The 21,135-nt window shown below is 36.1% G+C and overlaps 1 protein-coding gene across 1 annotated transcript in view; it reads left to right on the plus strand.

Annotated features, from left to right (window-relative positions):
- Positions 1–21,135, plus strand: part of FAM189A1 (family with sequence similarity 189 member A1) — a 129,553-nt gene that overhangs the window by 82,724 nt on the left and 25,694 nt on the right. The window contains exons 4-5 of the mRNA XM_032194951.1: positions 3,614–3,745; positions 17,869–17,976. Coding sequence (XP_032050842.1) covers positions 3,614–3,745; positions 17,869–17,976 — 240 coding nt within the window. The remainder of the gene's footprint in view (positions 1–3,613; positions 3,746–17,868; positions 17,977–21,135) is intronic.

The following is a 21,135-nucleotide window of genomic DNA, read 5'->3' on the forward strand; positions in this document are numbered from 1 at the left end:
AATGTTTTTGGTCACTTTTGAAGTAGCTGTACTGATTTTTGGCAAGATTAAATAAACTTAAAAGACAATTCCTGTACGTTGGCAGCTCAGGCTGATGTTTGAAATTTTGCATATGGTTTGGATGAGGGTGTACTGTGCAACTGTCCCAGGCATGAAAGTACACAAAATACACAGATTACTGACGTTATGCTTGCTAACACAGGTAAGTATTGGGAAGTGGAACACAAGCATATGTAGGATAACTGGTGGGGGCTGTGTACATGGGGTGGAGTGAATGGTGCTTTATTCTTGATTTCTGCCAGCTCAAAAAAAAAAACAAAAGAAAAAAAAGATTTAAACACAGCAAAGAGAGGGGCAAGAACACAGGTTTGGAGGCACTGCCGGTAGTTGCTAATGTAATTGTGTCTGAGGCTAGCAAACAGCAGCCCTGCAGCTGGAAGAGGGAATCCCAACTCTCCTCACTGTACTGATGTAGTGCTATTGTTTGTGCCTCTATGGGTTTCTGAACCCACACACTGGATGGGATTGGAGGACTAGCATGGACTAAGAATAAGCCACTCCCTCACAAAAAAGAAAAGTTCTGACAATGTTTAGATCACAGGGTAGCTGTATGAATTCCTGGTCCTGCCTACACAAGTGTGAACGCAGCAGTGGGGCAGGGATGAGCAGTCTGGAGCAAGAGGGCTCAAGACTGCTTTCAGCTGCTGCAGTGCTTTAAGCACAAATGTGATGGCATCCTGAGCCTTCAGTACTGCTCCCCATTACAGGACGAAAGTTAGCAAAGATGTCGCATCAAACATACTTGAAGGAAAAGGTGTGCAGTAGGACAAATTGTTAAAAGCTCTCCAAAATGTATGTGTATTGAAAGAGGATTTTGTTTTGCAGTCTGGTTGAAATCAAAGTATTTTGACTAAGCTATATTTTTCAAGAAGACTTCCTGATGTTTTGCAAGAGCTTTCATGTAAACAATAACCTTAACTCTGTTTAAGAATTGAATTAAAGGGAGAGTTACCAGGCAGTATAAAGTTACAGAATCTTTCAGAGTCAATTGAGAATTTCTCAGAAATAAGGGATTTTAACCAAGCAGCTATTTCTGGTTTTAGCCTTTTTTTTAAAGTGATGCCAGTTCATTACATGAATTAAAAGTAGACCTGGGATCTGAATTTCACATCAGAAATATCAAATAGATTTCATCTTAAGCCAGTGACTATCTTTCCTTGAACAGAGACAGTGTGGATCAGAGCAATAAATGTTGTAGCAGTAGGTGGCTTTTTCTGAAGTTCCTTTTCCTTGTTATAAAAACTTTTTTAGTAGCTGAAGACCATATTGATTTGCTGTGTATCTGGTGCTGATGGAGCAGGTATGCTGCAGCATTCTGACTGCTCACTTTGATGCAGCTCTAAATTAAAGGTGCAAGTTTCAAACTTCCGTTGTAGCAATTATCTAACAGTTGGCACCATTTCTAACAGTCCCCAAGGGGTTCAAGAGCAAGACCTCCCCAGTGGCATTTCATATTTTGTATTTTCCATTGATTTGAGAAGCTGAGGTTGTCTGATTATAAACCGTAGTTGGGTTTTACTCTTGTCTTTTGATTTTTAAAAAGAGAGTATTAAGAACTGTCAGGAATTGAAGAGGAAAAAAAAAAAAAGCTGCCTGAAATTTTTAAAGCCGATTTCTGAATTAAATTATATGCTGATTGGAAATGAACAGCACAACTTTTATGAAAGTACTCAAACTATATTTTCTTCTGCATTTGTTTTACAAAGTGTGTGTTTCAGGGTGTGACCAGTCAGTGTGAGTTGCCATAGAGAAATATTTCTAGTGCTGTTTTCCAATATGTGGGGAATGGTCTAATTTATATACTCAGATTTTTTTAAATCCTTTTTAACAATTATACTGGCTGGAAGGCAGTCAGGACTCTCAGGACTTGAAGCCAACTTTCTGCTCTGAATGTGGCTTCATTACTGTATGTGGCAAGCATTAAGTCACCTGCATCTCATCTGGTAAAGCTTGCTCATTTGTAATGGACTCTGTTCTTCCAGCTGCTGTGCTGGTTATCAAAACAGAGAGTACTAAATAAGTCTGATAGGGATGGCAATAAAAAATAAATGTTTAAGTAGGTAGCTATTAAGAGTACCCGAACAATTTTAATATTCTTCAAGTTCTTGAGCAGCAAGAAAAACTTGTGTAGAGATGATTCTATGTACAAGTCTATATGAGGTACAGGGAAAGCTTATATTTGATTTTCTTTGTTCAGAAAATTGACAACACCATAAAGAATGACCTGAATTAAGAACAATAAATATATATTTTCATTAGGATTTTTTTGCAGTATTTGTGTCTGGAAATTTTAAAATGCGTTTGCCTTGCAAGAGAGTAAGTAGTACGGTGGTTCAGATCTCTTAGTACCCAGCTATTGTGCTTCCATCTTTATTTGGAGGAATACAGGAGTGATTCAAATGACTGAATGCTACTTTGAATCTATTCTTTACATGGAGAGCCATGGAAATTTCTCATGGGTGTCATTCTTACTACTGATTATTGGATTATGGAAACCTGGGATCTGCCAAACTCATAGGTCAAGGGACTCCCGTGTGATATGAATTCCTTTTCTTGGTACTAACCTAAACTGAATTGCGACTAATGACCTGGAGAAGTAAGGTATGTCCCACTATCAGTCCTTCAAATAAGCTGCAAAAATGGGAATGGAGAAAGCATAGAAATGCTGAATTGAGAAAATTAAGGTGATGGCAGTTCATGATAGCAGGCTAGGTGAAAACATTTATGAAGTTAAATTTTGGCTTAAAACTCTTTGTTGGAAGGAAGCAGAAAAGTAGATGCTGTTCTTTCTTTGTCTTTTATTTTTTTTTTAGTGTAGAAATCAGAATCAGTTTAAAAGTTCATATTTAGCAGAATGGAATTTCTTTAAAATCACAGAATTTTAAAGTTTATATATATTCTTTAAGAATGATCGGGTTCTGTATTCTTAAAAAGGTCTGCTCTAATGAAAGTCTATAAAGAGCAAAATGTCTAGTGCTTTTTAAAATGTAAAGTCTTTGAAAGCTTATTGCATTCAAAACAAAAATTAGGAAAATAGACAGCAAACCTTTACCAAAGTTAAAGTACATGAGCTTAGATATTACTGCTTATTTTCTCCACTATTTCTTAATGCTGTTTTCTCACTTCTCAAGTGTATGTCATGTTTCCTAGGGTAATTATTTCTGTATGTATGTATAAGTATGTGTTATGTGTGTGACTGCGATCATGTCATGTGCTTTTCTGACTTTGTTTTTGCTTGTTTTTGTCTTTCCCCATCGGGTATGATTTTATGTTTATTCAGTTGAGTTACTCTGCTTTCAACTGCCTCTTTAAAGCAATGCCTCATTTTGACTCTTGAAAAAGATAACACTCACTCTTGCTCAGTATACTCTTTGTATTTTACCTGTTCTTATAGCTTCTATTAGCCAAGGGAAGACATTCTCTTTCAGAGACTATCATAAACTCATAAGCTAAGGAATAGCAATTGGTATTTACCAGTTATTATTGTCACAAAAAGTGTAAATGTAATTGTTTTTTGTTTACTTATGCTTGCTATATTTTTTTTCCTCCCCAGATTAAATTTGACAGTGATGGCGTCTGTGTTTGCTGTGAAATGCAGCATCAAACATCAGGTTGTAGCAACCTTGGAGAAACACTGAAACTGAACCCTCTACAGGAATGTAATGTTGTGAGGTTGACCCTAAAGGTGCGTTGTGAGAAGAATTAACCGTATATTTTAATTTTAAATAATAAGTATATAGGAAGACAAAAATGGGTGGTAAAAGGGGTAGCGGGTGGTGTTCTTGGTGTTTGCTCTTAGGTGAAAAAAAATATTGAACTTCACCCAACAGAATGTAGTACTTCTGTGTTTTGTGGTTTACATAGTATGTTACACTGTCAGTATCTGTATTTGTATACATGATGATTTTGTTAGAGCTTACTTAAGAAACAGAGGCTATGATTGGTTATGATTGATATTAGGAGGTACAGGGACAGTTATCTTTTTTGTTACTGTTCAAGAAAGCTAAAATCTTCTAGCTGGAAGAGAATGGTAAGTGTTCATTTGAGATGATGCTGGAAGCATGCTTATATACTGCTGTGTAATGTTGTTAGTAATTTAAATCTGATAATGTTTTGTGTTAAAACTATCCAGTTTAAGAATGGACTGGAAATAATAGTAATATTTTGTGATTCAATTATATCACAATGTAATTGCATACATATTTCTTCATGCATTGTCACCAAACAAGCAAGACATGGTGTTACATTGGTTTGGAAAACAGTAAGTAATCTATGAAAGAAGTGGTCAGAGAAAAGAACCCTAAACCAAGGTACAGATGTTGATTCATTTTAGGTGTATTTTTAATGATCAACAGATCTAAGTCAGCATATATGGCTCTCAATTTCAGATGATAAATTTTAATGAAGTTAGTAGAATACAATGGAAAAAAGTGGTGAAACTCAGCATAATAAGGAGCTTAGGGGTTTAGACTATAGAATGAGGCCTGAAAATTCAAAGTTATATTGATATTAGAAGATATATTTTAGTTCAGGACAGGTATAAGTCCTGCAAAAGATGTTATAATAAGCAGCTAAATATTCTTCAGCTATATTAAGAAAAAGAGACAAGAAAAAGATCTAGCAAGTAGTAAGGATCAGGTAGGAGTTAAAAATAAATTGGTATGGCACCAAAAGTCAGTAAGAACTCTGCCTCAGGTTTTAATGAGGATGACAGGAGGGCAAAAGCCATTTGGGTAGCAGGATCTAGTAATTGACAAAGAAGCAAAAACTTAGTGTTGCTGGTCAAAGAATAATAATAATTTACTACCATTTGGAATGCTAAATGCGGGACTATATTCAGTGATGCAATTATAAAGAAAAGTGAAAGGTAGTACCTTCACTTTTACGAGAAAGATGATCAGTCTTCACATTTTTGCAACCGTTAAACATTAAACTTATCTTACAGAAAAAGCTCACTTGTTGATCCTATAAAAACAAAAATTGATAGAGCATATGTTTACTAGCTGTAAATATATCTGCAGAGGCAACTTTAACAATAGAGAAAACAACTGTTTATCTTAGAGGACGTTGTCAGTATATGAAGTGGGTAGAAATTACATATACTGGAAATCAGGGTGAAGTTTCTAAAAGGAATGAATTTATAAAAAGGAACTGGTGACATCTGCTTGCACTAGCAGAAGGACTGAATTAAAACCAGGAGTTCCTATGAGTATAATCTTAGTGCAGCATTAATTATGTTCAGAATTTTTCAGTTAAGAGGATAATTATGACAATAACTTCTCTCATAATGTTTCGTAAATATTTTTCAGTTTTAATTCTACATTTGTTTTCTCTTTGGATTTGAGAGCTCTGTATTCCTGGCGAATCTAAGAACAACATCCTACTATGCACACAAGGAGGAAAAAAAAAAAGAAAAGAAAAACCAACAGCAAATTCAATAGAAAACTGACAATGATAATGCTTGCTTAATTTAATTGCTATTAATGACTACTGTGTGATTTTGAGAGAATGCATTTTTGAACAAACAGGTCAATTGTGGTTGTTATTTGGGGTGCTGGGGAAGAGAAAGGGTAGAATACCAGAATTAAGAGTATACACCTCTATGTATAATGCTATGTAAGTTTTATTCTCTTTCTCTATATTAAATCTGGGGGATACCTCATTTCCACAAAGTAATCTCTGCCTTTTTTTTTTTTTTTTTTTGGTGCTAGCAATTATAGGAGCTCCATTGTGAACAGAACAGTTGCACACATACTGGCTGTCTGATCTTGTTCTCTGTTAGTCTCTCTAGACTTTTTTGAATGTTTCTCTATCATCCTATATATCTGTTATCTGTGCAAACTGGCTTTTATTCAAGTAAAACCAGAAAAAATGCAGGAGAGTAAATCTGTAGATAGACACATGTGCATGCCTGCATGTGAGCAAGTGCATGCTGACCTAGTTATAAAACTGGTAGCATCTCTGGATTACATTGCTGATGGTACCTCAGGCAAAGTCCTAAATCTGTTTCAAGATTAAACAGGTACGAATGAGATCTTTTTTATTATTATTATTAACAGTGTTACCACTGAATAGGATAAAATGCTGGCATGTTAGTCTATATTGACCATCTGTTGGTTTGTAAGCAGAATTTTGGGGAATTGAGTTTTTCTTATAACAATAATTACATGGTATTATCCTATTGAATATTATTTTACCGAAGAACAATCACATAATTCTGAATTTTAGATAAGAATGAGCTATAACTAGGTGCAAGCTTTCAGTATGAGACTGAATTTTCCTGCAAGCCTTTGTCTGTGGAAATGATTCCTTCCTTTTAAACTGAAAATATCTTGGATTTACTAAAAGCATGCAAGCAACAAAGCTGATCTTCTTAAGCTTTTGCTTTGAGAGGATGAAGGTAGACATAGAAGATGGAATCATTGTAATGTATTATTACTGCGTGATATTTGCACGTAAGAGCAGAATGTTATGCTGCTTTGGTGTTGTAATTATTTAGTAGGGTATTTTTAATTATTTTTAACAGCTTACACAACCCAGAATACATGTAGTCGTATATGCTAAATTATGATTTGATATAAATATTTACTTCCTATTTTACTTAAGTACATCTGTAGCATGGGGTTTTGACTATGCAGGCTAGGGAAAAGCTGTTTCCACCTCTATTTTCAGCACAAATATCTCTTTCAGAACTGCTGAAATTCAAGTACAGTATAAATACTAAAAGTCTTTTTAAGGGTACTGATTGCATTCATTAGCATCGTTATTAGGGATTTATCTAACTTAGGGTTCTTGCAGTTTTCCATGTGAATGTTTCATCGTCTTTGAATCCAAATTTATTTTTACTGCGTTTTCTGCTGACCAAGCCTAACCATATGTTTAATTTTTGCCATTCAGAAAAGCATGCTTTCACTTTCATGACAGAGGAGAATGGCTCCTAAAATATTCTTTCAAGTTAGGAGAACAGGCTTATCCTCTTTGATGCTCCTCTGATTCCCGTTGTGACAAAATGCAAGCTATTTAATTTTGCTGAACCGAACCAAAATGACTTCGCTAAAAGACTTTCTAATCTATTTGAAATTGGGTAAAGCTCAGTGGAGAATAAATAATTTCCTCTAAGATAAGATTTTTTTAAATGCTGGAGTTGTTTCAAGTTATTTAACAGGTAAATGAAAATACTCAGTATGCTCAGGGTGTGGTAATAATAATAGTAGGTATAAAAATCTATTAAAAATATAGCAATTCAGTGTTCACTTCGTATGTTGAATAGTGGAGCAACAAGTATTCACTAGTCATATATAACAATTGTGTAACAGTCTACTCCTATTTTTCCATCTTCATGCATATTTCTGTTCCTAGCTTAGAAAATGAGTGAATATGTTGTGAACTTCCCTCCCAGCTGAAAAGCTGCCTTTTTTGAATGGCTGAAATCTGTTTATTGTTTACTTGTTTGATTAATTTATGGAACCTTAGCTTTTCAGTAGTATCTCCCTAATAAACCACCAGTACTGCCTTTAACGTAGATACCTGAGTTGATGAAGGTTATACAAACTCCTTGCCAAGCAGCACAGACATTTTTGAGTTTATTTTTAAGTAGCTGTGCACTGTTTTCTAAAAATATAGTAAATACTTTAGACTCAAGTAGTAACAATAGGTAACAATATGGTACTTTAATACCATAAATTGATTTTGTGAAGCATTGGCCATTTCTTCATTTATAGTTTAACGTGCACGTGAATGATTTTCATTCATGGTTCTGAACTCATTCTTTGTAAGTGAAGACTGTCTTCCTAGTCTTAGAGCAGCTATTTTTCCTAGTGTTTTTCAAACATATCCAGCTAGAACAACTGAAGTTATGATTTCAGTTAGAAGAATTGTTGTCCTCGAATTTACAAATAAGAGAGGTACATACAGACTAATTTCATGGGTGAAGAAGCTTTCCTGCTCATTATCTCTTTCCAGGTTATAGTGGTAGAAGAAATGAAGCACCATAATTGAAGTCAATGAAGGAGAAAAGAAATCATCTTCAAAGAATTATAGAAGTAAAGCTGGTTTTAGCCTTTGATCAGTGTAGGTGTTAAGATCCATGTGTTCAGGACTACTGATTACAAAGGGTACTTCTTACACATTGGCAAGCTGTTTTTACTCCTTGTATCGTTTATTGACAAAACTCTCAAAAATTCATGGGACTGAAGAGCCTCCAAAACTATGAACCTTTTCTTTTCACAGGAAAATGATCTTTTGGGCCAGCAAAATGGGAGTGTTTTGTAAAGTTCAATAGAAAGTTGCCAGTTCAATACTGCTGTACAGGTCAGAACACTTAACCAGTACTGGCCTTGTACTATACAACTTATTTTTTGTAATGTGGGCATGATTAACTCAGTTCACAAAGAATAATACTATTTTCAATGTTGTAAATAAGCATGGAGAAAAAGAAGTAAGTGGGAACAAAAAGCTGTTCTTTGTTTCCTTCTACAGCTAGATAGATTTAAATACAGGTTCTTAATTATCTATAAGCAGCACAGCTGGATAACTTCCCATATAATATTTGACAGAAAGAACAAGTACTTCGTGGTAATAGTGCTTCGTCTGTGTGATACATTTGCATTTTGAATGTTAAATTCCCTGGCTTGGTATTCATGCACATAATTGAAAGTACTGTTCATTGCTCTGATATGATGAAGAGGCAAGGGATTGATAAAATATTTACCCAAGTCTGCAGTCGAGTCGAGGTGTGAAGACATCCAGAGGTTCTTGTTTGAGTTTACTTGATATTTATTCTGTATTTAATGGGTAGATAAGGGGAATTATGGAGGTTCTGCAATAGTTTGTTAAAAGGAGATGGATTAAGCAAGGCAGTTGGTTATTTTCCCAAATAACAATTAAATTATGCTTAAGTATGTAACTATATTGGGTTTATGCTATAGTCCTTTGGTGTGATCAGCATCGCTTAGCTTCATGACAGGCCCCTAAAAACAGTGATTTGTCCTAGGTAGTTGCATATAAAAAGGAAGTTTCAATGAAACTTTGTCTCTTATGACTTGCTGTATTATGCATTTGATGAATAAAGTGTACACAGCCAAGGTGCAATGCTTCATTCAAAAGGTTAGTGTATCTTACTGCTTTTTTATTGCTATGAGTTTGGAGATATTGTATGTATGGAAGCAAAGTTATTTGAAATCTAACTTACTGACCAGAATTGTATGCAGATTGCTGTCAGTAAAGTGGTATTTCCCTTCCAGGCCTAAAAAATTGCATTGATGTTTTGTTCTTAATATTGAAGACATGTATTATTAAACGTATTACAGCCTGATTGCAGCTGTGATTGATTAAAATGATTTCTCTACATCTGGTTCTGGAAGGCAACCAGTAGTTAGTAGAGAGAAATTCAGTTATAACTTTGTTTTCTAAGATATTCACCCTTCACCGTTGGAGCAAAATTGGTTGCATTTCAGTTTTACTTTGTATTTGTTGTGGTAGAAGGTACAAATTACATTTTAAAGGGAAACATTTCAGCTGTTTCAACAATATACTTGCTGTGAGTGTTCTTTGATTATCAATGACTCAGTTCCCCCACCTCTCCCATCAGTAATATGGGGCTCATGTCATTGCTATTTTTTTTCCTTTTGGATGCTATCTCAAGCAAGAGATTTTCTTTGCTTCTGTTGGGTAATTGTGTGTGTTAACAGCTGTTCTAAATTGCTTTGTTAAATGATTGTTTCTACAGTTGAGTTATCAAAATGATAAATCAATCACTATTTTTTCCCTGTTCCAGTTTAATATTATCTGACTGACTTATCATCCAGCAGTTAAATAGAAAACAAAGAAAATGAGTTCTTAGGGCAAACTGCTTTTTCAGTGTGTTACTGAATATTCTTTTTTGTATGATATTCTCACTGAATTATGTCCTGAAATTATATTTTTGGACTAGAAAATATTAAAAAATGTTTAAAATCAAAGTTCAGATCTAAAAATATACTCAGGTAGTGGAATATAACTCCTAGTCTGATGTATTCCATAGGCTTTATGCAAAGTCTAAGATTTAGAGAACTTGCATTTTTATGTAGCAATTTCTCTGAAAAATAGTAGACTTGAAAATGTAGGTTTTCTTCCTACAGTAAAAAAAAGGCAATAGATACATGTATCTTCTGGCACTGCTGCATGTAGTTTGCTTTTTTTATTTATTTTTTGTGTTTTTTTTTTTTTTTTTTAGTTTATCTGAATCATTAGCTACTGTTGCACCTTCATTTTGGTAAAATTTGAGAGACAATCACTTTTGCCAGTGTCTCTTCCTTTGCCTTTGGTCACTCACAAATCACAAAAAATCCCTGCCATTTTCTTATCTTAGCAGTCACTTGCAAACTGGTGATGGAAAGAGAAAAAGGTAAAGATGTGGCAGTAAAGACTGAAGATTTTGTGTGCCTAGAGGTGGTTAAAGGGAAGAGGAAGAGGTTTAACAGTGTAAGGCACTGAAGTTTCATAGCTGTTTTTTGTGTGGTCTGATCTCACTGATTCTCTCTTATGGAGACCACTTAGGAATCCTTAGTGCACAGATATAACTGAAAGGATTTCAGTAAACTTCTCTGAGTCTGCCTTGGTTCAGAATGCTTTTTGTATTTGGTCATTCAATCTGTAGAATATAAAGCCTTCTCCCATGTTGATCACAGTAGGAGATTACTAACTCTAAAAGGACTCGTACTTTAAAAATTACAGAACTTTTTCTGTGTTTGCTTCTTATTGTAGTCTGGTTTTTGCCCTGTCATATTACTAGCAAAGCTGTGATATTGGATTCTTTTCTGTTGTATCAACTGAAGTATGTATGACCCTGTGGATATCAACTACACCAAAATGCTATGCATCAACATTCAAATCAGTTCCCTCCTTATTTCATTTTTTGATAGAGATGTTTTTAAGAGGAATCATCTGCTTCCTAGGCATTCAGTAATGAGAAATGTGTGTAAATTCTTTACAATAAATGACAGTAAGGTATTGCTTTATTGTTTTTGTTGCTGTTGTTCTGTTTGGGTGTTTTGTTTCCTCTTGAACTGCCTTTGGGATACTAGAATATTGTGTCAGAACGATCAGCAATTGCTTTCTGAGATTACGTTCATAAATGTTGCTGCTTGCTGTTGTTGCAAAGCAGTCTGTGACTAATCAAAGTGTCAGAACTTTAACACTTTTTCTAGTTTGTTTTGTTTTTTGGATAGTATAATTTCTGTGAACAAGAGTACTTGTACTTGTCTCCCACTGAAGGGAAGTAGCTTTCTCTACTTTGTAATCCACAGTGGGAGAAAATTTAGGTGTACTCTGTATGATTAAGGAGAGAAAACATACTCTGTGAAATGTAGCTACCAATGTGAGTTCTTTTCTTAAATGCCTAAAGATACCTGTAAGTAGGCATATAATGTCTAACAAATCATGTATGTGAGTGACTGCTGATGCCATTTTTAGCTCAGACCTTGGCAGCATCAGTGTGAAAATAGGTTGTTCCTTTCCCTTCCAGCAGTGAACGTGAGATAATGTGACCCATATGTTGGACTGAGATAACAGAAAACTCACCTGCTTTTTTAGATGCCAAATGAAGCCTAGTAGGCCTTGACACAAGATTGCAATATATTGTATTTATTTTCAGTGTTAATGCCTATAAAAATTTGTCCTAATGGCTAAATTCCATGTTGGGCCTGGACAAAAGGAGTTGTGTGCAACCTTTTGGGGTGAATATGGTGGGTACCTGTTTTGGATGCCTGACAGTTCATTAGCTCTCTTTTCAAAAGATAAAAGCAAATTTACTAGAGACGATTATATAGACTGCAAAAGAAAAAGCATTTTTTAAAGTTGACTTTGAGTGTATTTTCTCCAAACTTAAGAGTTTTTGAAGGTTTATGAGATAGCAACATTGTTATTTTCTGCATTTCTTGGTGGGGCAATGCAGTCACTAACGTAGTCTGTAAATTACACTTAATTGCAAAGATTATAGCTTAGGCAGCTTACATTCATCAGCTAACATCTAAAAGCGATTGCATTGAAGTAAACTAAACATGTTTTGAATGCTCAAATAGCATGTAAAATGTCCAAAAAAAAGGCATCAAGGATCCCTTTCCAGGGCCATGGTTAAGGATTTTAAAAGAATGACACTGCAAAATATTAAGCTGTCATTTTGTTTGTTATGGTGTGATTGGATTTTGCATAACTGTTGGCAGCGCTCGAGGGGACGCAGCAATACAAACTGTGGCTTCTTCTGCCTGCTCAGATACTCAGGGCTTCCAGATAGAAAGAACCTTAGGATCTTTCATTTGCCACTCACAGAGCCTGTCACCTGAGTCATTGTACCTATCCATAATTCTGGAAACGTGCAAAGAATGAAAGACACATATTGTAGAGAGACGTATTCTATTTGTATAGCCAGCAATGCCTGCTTGTGTACCTGGAAGCACTAGAAGACCTAACTTCTCACTGCTTTTGATGCACATAGGCTTTTCTTGTAGCTAAACTGCTTGGTGGGTGTAAATATTCATTGGTGGCAGGGGGAAAACAATGCTGATGTTGTTAAAAGTTTGGAACAGAATAACTTTCTTACAGCCAGTTTAGAAAATTCAGCTTTTCTGCAAACTACTAGCAATATATTCCACAAGCTCGTCCAATTTAACATGTGCACATAACCCCAAAGGGGAGGTATTTCAGCTTAATTAGAATTAATGCGTGCATACAAGAGGGAGGACGGGAGGAATCTCTCTTCCGTTTCTGTTCAGCCTTCCCAAACGTAAATACTTCTATGATACATAGCTACATATTAGACCTGGTGGAGAGCTCCAGTTTTGGTTTCTTGCCAAAACGAAATGAAATATATGTGCAATGACAAAATGGCATTTTTGGCTGAAATACTTCTGCTAGCTCTATAAATAGACCTAACTATTTTCACATTGGAGGAATGTTCAAGTTCATCTCAAGCAAAGGTTTGAAAGATTTGCTTCTTTTTGGCATGTAAGATAGAACCAAAACAGGCTATTCTATACTCATATTATGGTATTAGCGTTAATTAGCATTTGGTTTTAACTAGATAGTTTTTAGCTATTGTGCTGAAGAAAACGCAGCAGAAGAAAAGAGCATGCACACAGAATTAGCTTTTCAAAGCCAGTTGATTATATATATAAAAGAATCTGCCAGATCAGTTTGTAGCACCTTAGTTGGTGATAAATAGGTTTGTTTAACTCACTTTTTAGGCCTATAGTGCTCTTACAGTGATTTTTTTGTCCTCTGTTGATGTCCTTGAGCTTTTCTCTAACATTTTGTGGAATTCTGTAGTTAAACCATGTTTATTCCGAGAAGTGCTTCAAACAAAATTTCTGCCTTTTGTTTGAGGTAGCACTTAGAGTCACAGAAGGGTTTGGGTTGGAAGTGGCCTTAAAGACCACCCAGATCCAATCCCCTGCTATGGGCAGGGACACCTCCCACCAGCCCAGGCTGCCCAAAGCCTCATCCAGCCTGGCCTTGGGCACTGCCAGGGATGAGACAACTTCCCTGGACAGCCTGTGCCAGGGCCTCACCACCCTCTGAGCGAAGAATTTCTTCACTTCATGATAATTTGTCCAAATTATTTGTTAATTATGGTCTTTTTTCTTTCGTTTATATCCTTTATTTCTCCAAATATCTCAATGATTCCTCCACATTTTAAAGGTTCAGCCTGTTCTCTTCAGTAACAGCGTATTTCATAAGAATCCTACTAATGGAAGACAAGAAGCCAGTCAGCACATAACACCATTTAACCTAAACAACACACCTCCTTTTCTTGGGCAGACACTGCTTCTCAGTTCACTTAGGTGAGAAAGCTATACCCAATACTCCTTACAATTTTGGCTTGTCAGAATCTGTTTAATAAAAGATGCTTCAGTGAATTTAACAGCTACTCAAGTTTGCTGCCATTGTGCATATCTGAAAACGATGTTGTGTTATGTTTCCCATCTGAGAAACATTGACAGTGAGACAACGTTGTGTTCTCTGATCAGTGTAGGTATTGCAGAAATCAACCAAAGATCTGTCACTAAATCTCCTGGTTCTTGTACTGGACGTAGATTTCCTCCTCGAGACAGCTATAAAGGTAGCCGTCTGTGGCAAGTGCTGTGGAGAACGAGGTTAGTCCCTGTTGTGGTTACTGCCTTTTCAGAGACGTTTCCTAAAGGACATCTTAATTGTCATCGTGTTCCAGCTGGAATCTGCATAAGCACCAACACTGTCTTTCTGGGTAGCATGTTTGGCCATAGGGGGTTTTAGATTTTGAAAGGCTATCACTTGCCCACTCGCTATTACAGGGCACTAAATGAGTGTGCTATGGGTTACCTAATTACCTGTTCAGCAGGACACAGTGAAGAAATTTCCTGAAGATGGTAAATAGCCTGATGCTGAATAATGTCTGTTTGGGGGTTGGATTGGGTTTGAGGGTGCAGTGAAAGTGTTACTTGTTGGGGTTGGGGTTGAATCCTTTCTGAATTAAAACGTAAAAAAAAATTTTGAAAAAAAAAAATCAAATGAAGTAGTAGTCTTGATTTAAGAAATGCCTAGTGATAGTGAGGATACCACAGGCATTGCTGTGTTACTGCTTTCACTGTTAAAAATTTGAATCTTTTCTGAATTTGTTTAGCTTTGCTGTCTTGATACATTTTTGGCTGATGTCTTCTCTTTTTAGAACTTCATGAAATACATAAAAGTTTCGCATTGCTACATTTGAAACATTCTTGTTGCATCTTTACTGACCAGAAAGATTGCAGTGGGAACAATGCTCTAGCTGTTGTCTACTTGACCTGGAAAAGGAGTTCGTGGGAAGAGGGCCGTTGTTTCAGTGGGCAGTAACCCCTGCCCTACATTACAAATACAATGCTGAAAGGCAGGCTGAATTCAGCTACCCATGGCAAGGGACAAATCTCAAACCACAGCAGAGTTGTGATCAATGGGAGTGTTCAGTCTGGGACAGTACTGCAGCCCAGGGTACTTGCAGACTCAACTTACTTTGTCTGTTGTTTCACAGTAGTTAGCAATGCATAAAAATTAAAACAGTTAGTCTGATGCTGTCTGGAAAGATTTTTCCAGAAGAACTGGCAGAGAAGGATAAAATAAGTAAACAGAAAATGAAAAGCATCATTTGGCTTTGTTCTTCGAGTTAGAGTGAGGGAGGAAGGAATTTTTGGGGAAAAAAAAAAAAAAAACTCTCCCTGTATTCATGTAGTGTTAAATGGGTTTGATGTATTCCCTGTTTTTATAAATGACTATAAATGCAGTGTTACTGATTCCTACTATTATAGTTGCTGTTTGATATTTCAGTTGAACTTTCACTAACCACCAATACACAACTGTTTTGTGGTTTAAAGGGCTTAACATTCTTTAAAAAGTAACTGCCTCTCTTTAGATGGGAAATAGTCCAGTGTTTGTCTTCTGTTACAGGAGTGGAGGAGTACTAGTAGGTGATCTCACACCATTTTGGTGCTAGCCACTTGATAATTTTCCACAGAAACAGTTTTCAGATTAGCTAGACTAATATCTAATATTAATGCTTTGTGTATATTGCTTGACGCAGCAGGTATGTTAGGTGGTAAGTTAGATTTAATAACAGTAATAACAAAATAGAAGTGAAGTAAAATACCAAAATATTCACCTTAAAAGCCCCACTCCTGTGTGTTTTTGAAGTTTCAGGCTTTTATAGTTTCTCTCATCTGGTGCTTTTCAGTTTATCTTGCAGTCTGTGCTCTTCTGTAATTATGAAGTAATTGTACGGGTTCTTTTTTTTTTGTTTGCTGTTTTATTCCTTTCCATGTCTATAATGAGCTTAACTTAGCATGGATTTAGCAGGGAGCTAGCATAGCGTCTTTCAAAAATCTTAAACTCGGATAAGTATAAGTAAGAATGAGGTTTGCTCTGTAGCATTTCTCCAATAAAAATAGTTTTGTCTTTGTGGTTTTGCTTCTGTCCTTACCCAGGAGCAGGACAAAGAGGATAGTAGTTTTACAGGGAAGGATCTGGAGCTCTGTGGACAGAAGATAAGTCAGTAATTTACCGTTGCAAAACCCGTCAGTTATCACCACAGAATGCGTAAGGACAAGTATAGTTTATAAAGCACAGGAGATAATCCTGATGCTTGGAGTCAACATCTGCAAGGCCTCAGTAGTGCCCCAATTTAGGATTCTGAATTTGAGGAAAAATGTGGAGGAGCTTGAAGGTGAACCAGAGGAAATTAAAGAAAATAATCAGAGGCCTAGAAAATTGGTCTTGGTCAAGGATTTCAAAAAGTTGGGTTAATGTTCTGCAATAAAGGAGGAAAGACTTCAAGGGTGATGACTGAGTCTAAAAATGTAAAACACTGCGGTAACGGCCTCTTCTCAAAAGCTGTGGAAGAAGAAGAGCAGTGGTTGTTTGCTGTGGGCTGGACATAAGGAAAACATTTTGATGGTAATTGCAGGTGGTTAAACATTGGAATCGCGGATGGAGCTGTTGGATCTTTAGGAACAGATGAAAGAAATGTCTGTCCTGAGTGACAGAGGCTTAGTTGAGTCTGTCCTGAGGTACAGGAGTAGTATGAGGGCCTTAGGGACACTTTATATCAAAGTTGTAAATTAGGATCCAGACTGTATTATTGAGCGTAGATGGTATCAAGTTATACCTCTGGATTAGCTAAAACCTTTGGTTCTAAAGGCCTGTAATTTGCTACTTAGATCCTTTAGAAGGCCTTTTATGCAGACAGCATTTTTACTCATGGTATATTAACAATTTGGGGGTTGTTTCTCATCTGTTCTCAGTGAAATACTTTTAATGGCTATTCTGAATACTGACATTGTTGTCATGCGTACTGCAGGTAGGCAGTTGCTGTAGGAAGACTGTAGTGATTTTGAAACATTACCAGCCTGATGGATTAATTGCTGTTCCTTCTCTTTACTTGTAAAGAAAATAAAAATCCAGTCAAGAAATGGATGCGCTTTTTTTATTATAACTTTTTTGTTTTTAATTATACCTATAATTAAAATGTTTCTCTCATTCTACTTAGTAAATAGAAATATTTGTTCTGTTTGAAAATGTTTTAAAAACAAAGCCAATGTGGCAGTGCGCACTTCCTTCATCAGCACAAGGTGAAACACACAGATGCAGTCAGTGCTTTTCTCTCATACCTAAAAATGTGTATGTTTCTTTCTAATGTTTCAGTTGCACAGAATATCTGATATAGGATAAATTTCTAGATTTTGTGCTACATTTTCCACTGATTTTTTTTTTAAACACATAACACTAATTGGTAGATTTCAAATATTGAAAGCAATGAAATTTCTTTGTGTGTTTTTGTTTTGTTTTGCTTTGCTTTTAACCAGAAGTGTGTTGCTTAGTATTTTGCTAGTGAGAGCTGTAGCTTGGGGTCTACTATGGAAGCAGCAATTAGTCTTTTCGCAAAGTAGATGGAAAACTTGAAGTATTAATATTTATGACAAAATTCCTAATACCATATGTAGTTTGATAGATGGGGAAGGGAAGATCGCAGAGTCATTTGTGTTGGAAAAGACCCGTGGGGTCAAGTACACAGCCATAATACCACTACCAAGTCCACCACTAAACCATGTCCCTAAAGATGTTTGTCTTGGATTTAAGATGTTTGTCTCTGGGTTGTTTGCTGCTGGTTTAAAAGACAGTATTACATGCTGAATGAGTTCTACACAGTTAATTGAGACCATATGAAATTGATAGCAAGTGACAGTGTTTATTATCAAATTGCTAAAAATATTTCCTGTCCTTTGTGTCCCTGAGATAAGAGATGATATTCTGATGCGTGTCTTTTCACAGGATCTGTTGTTCAGTGTATGCGCTCTCAATATCATCTCCACCATTGTCTGTGCTTTGGCAACAGCGATGTGTTGCATGCAGATGGTTTCTTCTGATCTTCTGCAAATGGTGAGTATGTTTCAGTGACAACACAGGATGTTGTCCAACATAACATATTTTCCTAATTTATGTATGCTCATTTGTACCTACTCCTTGCTTGTAAACTTAGGCCTATTTGTGTGTCTTTGTGTAGTGTTAGAACGTGTGTACATGGGTGTGTGTTTTATCTGTCTACATCTGTATAAATACAGCATACAGATGTATGCAACATGAATAGCTGCGGCATTAGAGGTGTTTACATATTATTTTAGAGAGTTATATTCAGGATTTTGCAATTGGGAGTAAATTAACTTTGTTACCAGGGTTATAAACAAGGTTCAGTTTATATGTGCACAGTCCATTTTCTGTCATTGCGTGTATATTATCTTCAGTTTGCACACTATCCAGAGCAGTTACTTAGCTTTGAGATACTACTTTTCTAGTATGAGAACTATGTAGTGTGAGAACTACAAGTTCAAAAGTGGAGCTTTTCACAGCACTGTGCCAATGATAATATTTTCCATAAGGAAAACATGTTTGGCTCCAGAGCAGCACTTGTGTTTAACTTAGTTAAAATATATCCTCAGTCTGTGACATGAAGGAATTACTTCATGTGTTGTAATACAAGTCAGGCAAAATAAAATAATGTTACATAAATGCATCTTTTCTTGTAGCACTCTGCGTTCATATTGTGCACACTTGTAGCCACTTACAGATGTAGTGGATGTCAAACAGCATTGACAAAATTAATCATTTCAGCTCAGGACACATTGCACTTCAAATCTTAAAGGATTTTTATCCATTGTAGTTATTCTTTCTTTTCATGCACTCCCCAACCCCCATGATATTTGCTGCAGGACTTCCCTGAATAAAGATCTTGCTCACAAAATAACTTTGCAGTGATGACAGGGAGACAGACTGATCACCACACCTGCAAAGTTCTGTCTGTCTAATGTAACAAGGGTTGCAGTGATCCGGGAGTGTAATCGTGTGTTCAGAGAACCTTAACCTAGACTTTATTTTGTGTTAAGAAGAAGAAGGATGTACAGATGACAATGAACCAAGAATGATACTAAAGTACATCAGACAGGCATGCACAAGATGTAGTAACCTCAACGGGAATACATTAAAACCACACATTTTTTCTCTGCACCACTTCTTTCTTCACTTCTTCCATAGAAGTGTTTCTTTACGATGTGCCCATGCTACCAGTAAATCAATTTCTTTTTACTTCCCATGCTTTGTGCTTCTGGCTTTCTGTCCTCTTGCTTCTGTCTGTTCCCCCAGCCTTTCAGCTCTCTTGATAAAATTTTTCTTTCCTCTCCATAGAAGAAGGGAAATACATATTTCTTTATGCTCAGCCCCAGCCTCTTGTTTATCTTTAAGTTTTTCCCTTTCTTTTTTTCAAGTTGCTGAGTCGGATTCCAACCAGGCCTAAATGAGCGTAACTTCCCTGGGGCTACGCTGACTTAGACCAACTGATCTTTGACCTGAAGATTTCTTTTTTCTACCGTTATTTTCAGTCTGTTGTCCCATAATGTTTAGTTCCCTTTTGCTACACCCAGAAATCTGATTTTCTTCCTTTTTTCTTGCTTGTGAATCCTCGATGCATATTTTTTCTTTTACTTTCCACCAGGGTATCCATCTTCTCTTAGCTGGGTTCTGTCCCGCTGGAAGTTTAAGACTGCAGCACTGAGATACCATCCCTTTCAGAAGACATGGTTTTATTTCTTATATTCTTTCTTTTACTCTATTCTTACTGTATTCAAGAGCTTCATTAGCTCTCTTTTAGGAAGAGGAGCTATAAAAATACAATTTCTACCCAACAACAGCATTATTAAGTATGGAAAATCCTTCTCAGACATCATTAGGTTACACAGCCTTTAAACTTTCTGTCATTAGGTTGTCACTCTCTGTGGCTCATGTGCTGTGTTAGCGTTCATCTCAGAAATTAACCAGTTAGAATGGTGAATTTCTGCAAGTTACTCAATCCTGAAATAATGTCTAGTTTTTCTCTGGTACAAGGCTATTCTGTGTGCTTCAAGTATTTTATTTCCTAGCAACATTCAGCTGGTATGTAATACAGTTTCACAAAAATCTGCAGCAGTGTTTCATGAGTATCTGCCTTCTTGTATAACTTTTGCATGCAATGAGTATCTGATTCACACACACACAAAAAAAAAACAACTGGCAGTATTTTATTGGAAAATGCTACCTTTTGATGTGCTGATCAATTAGTAAAAATGTCCTGAAAGCTATAAACAAAAGCTATCCAATAGTACACACAGGTTAAATTTTCCAGTGAAGGGTTTTGTTTGAAATAATTCCGTGGAACAAATACTTGCTTTGAAGTGTCAAGGGAAAAAATACTAGTTCTTGTGTGAACCAAGCATTTGCTTCCTTGGGCCCAGGTTTGAAATATGCCAGGTTTTGAATGATCAGCCCTAGAGGCTGTACCTAGAGGTGTTAGACTCACAGGAATTAAGCAGCATGAGCAGAAAATAATCGTTAACAATCCTTAAAAGGACTGCTTCATTTCAGTCTTTTTTTTTCCCCTGAACTTTCTCAACCACGTGAACTACCACATATATCCTAACCTGCTTTAATTACTTTGAAGATAAAGTTTAAGCCTCAAGTGAGGGATCAAAGAAATAGAGAGAATGAATATAGAAAGTCAAATGCCTTGGCAAAAATAATTATACCCTATGATACATTATAACCTATAATAACTGTACTTGATTCGTTTTCTATAAGCTGTCAGTATTGCCCATCTTTTTCTTTGTATTTGTTCTAATACAAAGATATCTGCCATTTTTGGTCGATGTTCTTTTAAATGTTATTAAACTCATGCTTACATTGACCTAATATATGCAATAATTCATAGATTTATGCCAATCCTACTCTTCTTCTACCCAGAAACTATCACTAACAGAAAAAAGCGCTTCAGTACATGTTTTATAATGGCACCAATAATATTTAAGCTTTATAGGTCCTTAATTTAACAAGTAAGAACACTTCCTTTCTAAACTCCATTTTCTTAACGCACAGTTTTTGTTACCTGTTCTCATTTTGAGCAGCATTCAAGAAGTTTAGGGTGTAAATTATCCTTTTGTTAAAATAGATATGCAGGCATTGACTGAAGTAAGATTCAGTGGGACCTGGATTATTTGCTGCTGGTACTGTATTGAT

The sequence above is a fragment of the Aythya fuligula genome, chromosome 11 (assembly GCF_009819795.1).
Source record: "Aythya fuligula isolate bAytFul2 chromosome 11, bAytFul2.pri, whole genome shotgun sequence".
Classification (NCBI taxonomy): domain Eukaryota; kingdom Metazoa; phylum Chordata; class Aves; order Anseriformes; family Anatidae; genus Aythya; species Aythya fuligula.